The sequence below is a fragment of the Sphaeroforma arctica genome (assembly GCF_001186125.1).
Source record: "Sphaeroforma arctica JP610 unplaced genomic scaffold supercont1.21, whole genome shotgun sequence".
Classification (NCBI taxonomy): domain Eukaryota; class Ichthyosporea; order Ichthyophonida; genus Sphaeroforma; species Sphaeroforma arctica.
The window spans coordinates 19,555-27,709 of NW_014040537.1; the positions used below are offsets into that span (position 1 = coordinate 19,555).

The following is an 8,155-nucleotide window of genomic DNA, read 5'->3' on the forward strand; positions in this document are numbered from 1 at the left end:
TATATATATATATATATATATATATATATATATATATATATATATATATATATATATATGTAAATATATTCGCAGACATGTACATCGCCAACATTTTGCAGATGCATTTAGATCTTGTTTAAGCTGGGCCAGACTGCTATGCCCTGAGATGTGTCTGGAGAAACTACCAGTTGCACAGGCATATACATCACCCGCGTTTGGCAGATACGTTTATATATTGTTTTAAGCTGGGTCAGACTGGTATGGTTCAGAGATGTGGTAGAGATTCTGCCCCTTTCGTAGGCATGTACATCACCCGCGGTTCGCAGATACGTTTAGAAATCGTATTGATTGCTGATTTCATTTCCATACTTGCTCCCAAACATTCAATATCAAAAATCGTGCTCAAATGGCTACACTATGCATATCATACAGCCTCTTAAACTAGAAAAACAATGATTACATAATGACTTTATTATATTTGTTGTATATATGTGTATTTAAGTATTGAATACAGCCTCTTATACTAGCAAAACAATGATTACATAATGTCTTTAATATATCTGTTGTATATATGTGTATTTAAGTATTATATGTCAACTGGGTACGCGTTCAGTTCCGCGAAATTACTATATTGTGTCGAAATGAAGTTTGTTCGTTCTGAGAGCGGACTGTGATTAATTTCTGTGTTGGAGTACGAGGCAAGCGATCGTGGATCATGGTTTGACCTCTCACTATTCATCATTGAAACAGTACTACTATTATTGGGATCTTCGAAGAACATGCGGCTATTTCTCAAACTACCACTCCTACTCGTAAACGGGTTTCGGAACTTCGATTCCCACGTACTCTTTTCCTCCTTAGCACCCGAGTGGTACCCAGTCTCCGTGTCCGTGTTCGCGTAGTTGAGTGATGTGAAGGATATATGTGTGCAGTCGGCGAGCTTATCTTTCACATCTCTATTCGCCCCCTCCTTCTCAACGTCGACGTCGTTGTAGGTAAATGCGCTGCTGTCAAACTCGTAGGTCGGTGGGATAAACACCTTTTTCACATCCTCGGGTTTCTCTAAAGTAATTTGTGCCGAGTGGTAGCTAAATACAGCCGTGATGAACGATACCACCACCAACCAATAGGACCATCCCATATTGCAATCGCCAGAGTTATAAAAGCCAGCACTCTCACCGCAGAGATACTGTTGCTCCTTGTTGTCGGGATTCCACCACCCCACGTGGTACGTGTCTAGGTCCGCGAAACTCAAGGGGAACAGCAGGATCGCCGTAAAGAGCCCGATGATCGTGAACCACACATAAACCACGGCGACACCATACACTCGAGACTTATCTTTGACCGTGAGCGCATAACAAGTGGCGAGAACCACGAGGGATAGGAAAATCACACAACCCACCATCAAGATTACGGTATATGACCATATAGTGTTTGGGTAATGCCACATCAAGTCCTGACCCCAAGAGATAGTCTCACTCTTGAACGGAGTTATTGTATGGAAATCGTATGATATGAAGAAGATACCATACGCAAGGTTCACGTAACCGTCGTACTCCTCAGAAACAACCTCGATGTCTTTGCGTACCACGGTCTGGTTGAAGTCCTCGATTGTGATGTATCCATTTCTATAGTCCCTGTCTGACACCGCCATCACATCCCCATAATGATTGTCTGTTTATAGGAACAGAAAAACATCAATATATTAGTGACAATACAGTGATTGTGGTAGTTACAGGACTTTGTTTGCGAGCAGGCGAAGCGTAATCTCGCGATACCAGAGCACCGTATATATCTATCATGAAAAAATACTGTGATAGCTTAAAATATCATCAGCAATCACTTACCAAATCCGTCGTAGTATGAGACATTCAGATACTCGACGTATGTCGTCATCCTGGTAGCTGACTGATTCGCAATCGTCCCATTAACCCCGAGCGTGATGTTCACCAGATAGTTTGTGATGACTGTGTTATTCACGTAATAAGCACTGAACTTGTACTGATTCAAATCAATCCTCAATGCCAAATCTTTCAGCGGATCCATATTGTAAATTTTTGTAACGGTCTGAACCGTTTCTACAGCATACCCGGTGGTATTAACTATCACCAACTCCGCGTGATTGGCATCAGCTAAAACTTTATCTCCCTCTTGTTCTCGGAAATCCTGATTAGTTGAGATGGTATGCAAGTGGGATGCACTATTAATTCTACGCTTGCAACTGCAAAAACCAACAAAACAATGCAAGGCGACATTAAGTGCAAACAAGCCCGAGAAAACGAGAAAAAAAATTACAATTTACAGCATAGCAAACTCACCTCTTTACTCAACTGCGTCAGATACGGTCCGGTGAATGCAGTCACAGTCTGGTTCATTACGATGGTACTATTTGATCGGTTGTATACTTCCACGGAGTTGGTAAGCCAACTAGACGTGAATGTTCCGGTGAACATGCACACGACCGTAATCACGAAAAGGGTCCCGCTGAGAAATTTCATCCACTTCCTGTTGACGTTCTGAACACCAGCCGTCAACATGTGCTCAGTATAGAACAGATAGAAGATGAAAGAGAGGATCTGCTGCATGAGAGAAATGCCCACCATGACCATCGACATCATCATTAGTGCCTGAGAGTTGTTGTAAGCCATAAAAAGACCGCACACTGTAAAATTCAGGCTCATAACTATGAGTAGTACTGCCAATCCAATCCTTTTGTGAAGTATCTCGGTTTTGTTTGCTTCCTTGCCTTCCGCAGAACCGCTTGAAGGTCGATTTCCCCAAGAAAGATCCCACACGCGGCAATAAGAATAAGCCGAGAACCATGGTATAAATGTTGGCAGGAAAATGAAGAACTGAAAGAATGAAAACAGCATCATGATGAATACATCCAGACTGTGTAGCAGAGCCAAGAAGAAGGGCATGAATACGGCCAGAAGAAGAATCAGGATGGCTATGGGATCCGCGTTGGCGAACGTCACGGCCACACTGGCAACGATTACCATAAATGACAGAGTGTTCCAAGTCACCACTGCATTATACAAGCTCCTCGAAAACTTCGTGAGAAAATGCGTCGCACAGAATATCAAATACATGAAGGCACTGAAACCGTTGATTGCCCAGGCCACGTACTGATTGTACTCGCTACCGCCGATGTTCAAAGATTTGACGGCGAAGTATATTAGAGTCGCAAAGATAGCAGGCGAAACAGCTGTGACCGTGTACAGTATCGTTTGCAGCAGAAGTTGACTGTATATGATAATCTTAAATGACCACGAGTGTGGTCCACGGAAAATCACTCCAGGTGAAAAGAACAGTAAAAACAGGTACGATGCGAACGTTCCATTAATCCATCGTCGACGTTGTGTGAGAAACGCTTTGCTGTCAGTCTCTGCTTCGGTGTAGAAAACCGCTTTGGGTACCCATCTTGTAAACTTCCCGGTCATAAGACAGGCAGCGTAACTAAGAATACGATCTTCGGCGAGTAGCAGGTTTCCCATAATTAAGCCATCCTCCGGTTTGATACTGTTGATATAGTCGACGTAGTAGTCCATCGGCTTGCCTCCCACTACACTCATTCGCCACAAACCTGCAGGACCGGGTAACACAGGAAGCATCCCAATCAGAGAGAACGCTCCTAAGAAACTGGAAATGGAGGCTTCATAATCGTATGATTGCACAGCTCTGTACCACATCTGCATTAACCCCTCCGTCCTTAGAGACTGCATTGATGAAGACATGACACGCTGACGCCCGGTAACAGCGCTAACGTCTGGATGATTGTCGAGGTAGTCGATGAGGTAATATAGGCAACCCTGCGAAAATGGAAACGAAAACAGCTCAGTTATTTAGATATAGTAAAACGGTTTTCAGCAAGTGTGAAGCTTGCAGTGCTTCGAGGATAGCTATTACTATGTACAGCTAAAGCGATAGCTAGAACTAGTAAAGTAATTCCGGAAAATTCGGACCAAGAGTACCTCAAGGATAGCGACTCCACAAGGAAAATACGGTCAGTATCAGGCATATAGTGCCAGGAACGTAGCTACCACTTAATCACCAAAAATATGTGGATTTATGCCTTCAGAGTGAATAAAATGAATGGTAGGGCATACCTGTGCGTAGAGCGTTCCACAATCTGTCGCGAACCCGTAGTCGATCTCATACTCTGGACAGTAAGCCACAAAAAACCATTCGTGTGAGTTCGTTTTCCGCTTATTCATTCCCTTCACTAAAGTTGTCAACCGCAGATGTTTTCCAGGAGCTATTTCCACCAGACCATGATCTCCCGATTCATCCGTTGGTGAGGCTTGTAGTATAGATACGTAAGATTTGTCTTCGCAACTTAGCATCGTATCGGCCCATTCTGAATCGTCATATATCTCTTTCAAGTAATCTATCATTGATTCATCCGCCTTGGTGATACCGTCCATGATTGCAAGATACACGAACTCGACACCTAAATCACCACACTCAATCTCTTGATCATATAATGACTCCAGTGTACGTTCCAATTCTTGTCTACCCTCATTATAGAAAGGAATCACAACACCTACAACAGTCTTGGCTTTCCTTTCACGTGGCTTGAAGTATGTTTGGCCCTTTAAGGGCGTGAGAACGGGATGATTAGTTACCAAGTCTCTTTCTACATCTCGCGGTGCGTATGATTGTGTATCTCTGACGCTATACATATCGTTCGCATACTCTATAACATTGTCCTCCATATCATCTGTGACGAAGACCATCGAATGGTCATCATATTGACCAATTCCCCTTAGATCGTACTCCTCAGCAGAATTAGTACGCATTTTAATAACATTACCTTCGGTCACAAGAGACAGAGTTATAACCGACCTTTAAGCGATCGCCTTGACTTTATGTAAATTCCATTTTATGCGTTTATTTTTTTATAAATACTGGTGTTTTTTCTCCTAAAACCAACAAAATGGTACTATGTATAATATAAAATACAGCTGTTGTCAGGCAGGTACAAATAGGGAGAAAGTTGCATAATAAAATATGAGCTATGACTCATAGTGGCATAACTCTAAAATAGGAAGTGTGACTCATTCATTACTCATACTTCATATAAATTTATAGCCGGACTCTTTGGTACATACCGCAAGATTCCTGATGCATTTTAAATCTACTTTGCCTTTATGGCCCTGGTTTTTTTTCTACCCTACAGATAATATCTTCTTTTTGTTTTGAAAACCCCATTTTTCACGGTCTGTGACTCTGTGTGCTGAGGCCAAGGGCCCTGACTCAGCCCTGAGGGTTATTAATAGTGCCTTAGAGGTGCAAAGAAACCATTGACCAGAGGGCAGAGGGCAGAGGGCCAATGCTTCTTTTTCTATGTAGAGTAGACAATATTATATCTTTAAAAAAAAATATCATAGCCTCCTAAAAAGAACAAAAAAAATATAAATTGAAGTTCTTCTTGTGTCAGTGTGTCGTCGAGAGCCGTCTGCTGAGGCGAGACGTCGACTCGTCAGTCGTCCCACTCGATCGCGAATTCGAGTGCGAATTGAACCTCCAGGGAGGACTCCAGGACGCCAGGGAAGTTGAGTGTCTTGAAACTGACTTTATTGTACTTGTGACAAGAGAAGACTTGAGAGCTTTCAGTTTTTTCATAGCCTTCTAAATTATATATACAGTTTTTTTGTTTTGTTTTGTTTTAAAAACAAATCGGTTTTGGGGGAATTTGTTTTAAACGAATTTTCAAATTTGAAACTTTGGAGGTTTCACGGGCAGGGTGGGTGCGAAGTACGGACTCTTGCAAAGTGCGAACTGTGATACAGTTTTCCATTGATAAATTTTAGATCTGAAGAATTTAATGTTTCAGAGCCTGACCAGCCCGCACCGCCCCACTGCCCACAGTTCCACAAAAATGTATGTTTTATCATAAAGGCAAAAACAAAAGAAAACAACTTCAAGTCATAGCATAGCGGCCATAGCCCTCTATCATTTATGTAATATTTAGACTCATCAGAGGTATGAGGCTGTCTATGACCTACATTTGTGTTTTAAAAACAAAAACTTAATATCATAAAAAAAGAACTCAAAAACTGTGGCAAACTGAAAAAATATTTGAATGAAGGTAGATGTTAAAAAATGAAAATACTCAAAACTGTGGCAAATCGTAAACTCTTCGAATACTAGAGCTAATTATACTAGCGTGCTCTATATAATTTTTGGAAGCATATTTGGGGGTCAAAATATATATCAGCTTCAAACACTTTTCATTGGCCTAAGCTGAGGGCCATTATCAGTTAATCAAATAGTTATCGCGAATTCGCCAGTAAATTTTTAACTGATTATTTTTTTATAAATTATAATTCACGTCTTTTTCATCTTTTCTTGTTTTGAGTATGGAGCACTTTACTCAAAACAATGATATGAATACATAAACCATTTATCCTTTTCGTTCTTATCTATTCCATTGGATTAGTACATCGATACGAAGAGGTTCTCCCAATCAGAAAGAATTAAAGAACTCATAGGATGATAGGAGCAATTTATCAATTTTTATAATCGTATGCAATAGAAACAATAATAGAATTTTTTTAAATACATATCAAGAACCTCATAGCCTTCTAATCAGACATTAGAAGGCTATGAGAACCATTTTTAACAAAAATAGAAGACTATGAATTCAACTGTCTCCTGATAAAATCTTCACAAAAAAAAAGGTTGATTTTCTTTATAAAAAAACAAAAGAAAAACAAAGTAAAAAGTTGTTGTAAATATATAAAAACGAGAATATTTTTATACTCCCAATTCTCAAACCAATAACCTTCTACAATTGTATCTTTTTTAAACAAAACCAAGAGAAGGCTATGCTCAAAGTCTCAAACTGTGCTTTTTATGCAAGTTTTAAATTATATAAAAAACATCCAGTATGTTATACGTACTGTACATTGTTTGTTTTTCTGGGGTTTTTGGGGGGTTTGTTTTAAAACAAATTAAAAAAACATCAAAAAGTAAAAACAAACAAAAACACGACGTTAATGAATCATGATATTTACAGCTGCCCGTGTGAGCTGAAGATCAGAGGACGAGCACCTGAGTCGGGCACTCTTATCTTTCTTCTTGTGTTCGTTTTTTGTTATATTGTCCATGATGAAAAATGGGCCCGTAAACACACAAAGCACACCCTGACCCACGTCCAACGTATCCATGACTAAGATGACATGCAGTGGACCACTGTACACCGTATAAGAAGGCAGTCGTGTGTCCTCCAATTCGCTCTTCTGACAAATAGAGGATGTCGCCAGGTTCAGCTCTGGTGCTTATCAGTGCGTTTCAGTATGTTTCTCTATTCAAATTTACCGACTATTGGTGTACCACGATCCAAATCATATCTTCACGACACAATCGCGTAAGCTTAGAGTGCGAGTTCAAGCACCTTCAGGCTTAAATTACAACTGGTTTGTTCAAACTGCGTAGTTTCTATAGAAAACGGCAGTTCGGGATCGCAAGCTTGGTAGGCAAAATAAAGGTAAGTTGTGCAGACGTTTGTGTATTTACGTTTTGCGAGCCGAGCTAAAATATTTCGGCCTAGAATGCCGACGTGTTCTTAATTTTTTTTCTAGTCGAAGCTGTTGTACATCTTTTCGATACATCCAGGTAGCAGTTTTATAACTTTTACGCCGCTCGTGACGAGTACAATTGTACTGATATATATATATATATATATATATATATTATATATGTATATATGTATATATATATATATATTATAAATATATATATATATATATATATATATATGTATGTATGTGTGTATATATGTATACATATATATACATATATATATATATATATATAATTATATATATACATATAAACATATATATATATATATAATGTACGTTTATTCATTCATCTTTATATATGTATATATTATATACATATATATATATATATATATGTATGTATATATATATATATATATAGGTATTTATGTTTATATATAGCTGTATGAATCAACGTACACTATATATATATATATACATATAAATATATATATTTAAGTATGTATGTATGTATATTTATATATATATATATATATACATATATATATATATGTGTATATATATATATATGTATATATAAATATATGGATATGTATATATATATGTGTGTGTGTGTGTGTGTTTAAGATGTATGTATACAT

The 8,155-nt window shown here is 38.7% G+C and overlaps 1 protein-coding gene across 1 annotated transcript; it reads right to left on the reverse strand.

Moving 5' to 3' along the window:
• Positions 1-464: 464 nt before the first annotated feature.
• On the reverse strand, positions 465-4,819 carry SARC_00625 (hypothetical protein). The gene is made up of 4 exons (XM_014305666.1): positions 4,092-4,819; positions 2,301-3,794; positions 1,830-2,148; positions 465-1,656 (listed from the first exon to the last, which is right to left on the reverse strand). The coding sequence occupies exons 1-4, from the start codon at positions 4,782-4,784 to the stop codon at positions 569-571; spliced, it is 3,594 nt and encodes a 1,197-aa protein (XP_014161141.1). The 5' UTR covers positions 4,785-4,819; the 3' UTR covers positions 465-568.
• Between the last annotated feature and the right edge of the window lie 3,336 nt (positions 4,820-8,155).

Bases quoted from the DNA above. Each gene is read 5' to 3' on its own strand.
- SARC_00625 (XM_014305666.1), bottom strand. From the start codon at position 4,784: ATGCGTACTAATTCTGCTGAGGAGTACGATCTAAGGGGAATTGGTCAA. The intron at 3,795-4,091 runs GTATGCCCTACC...CCATTTTCGCAG, and splicing joins GTGGAACGCTCTACGCACAG to GGTTGCCTATATTACCTCAT. The intron at 2,149-2,300 runs GTGAGTTTGCTA...TCAACTAATCAG, and splicing joins TGACGCAGTTGAGTAAAGAG to GATTTCCGAGAACAAGAGGG.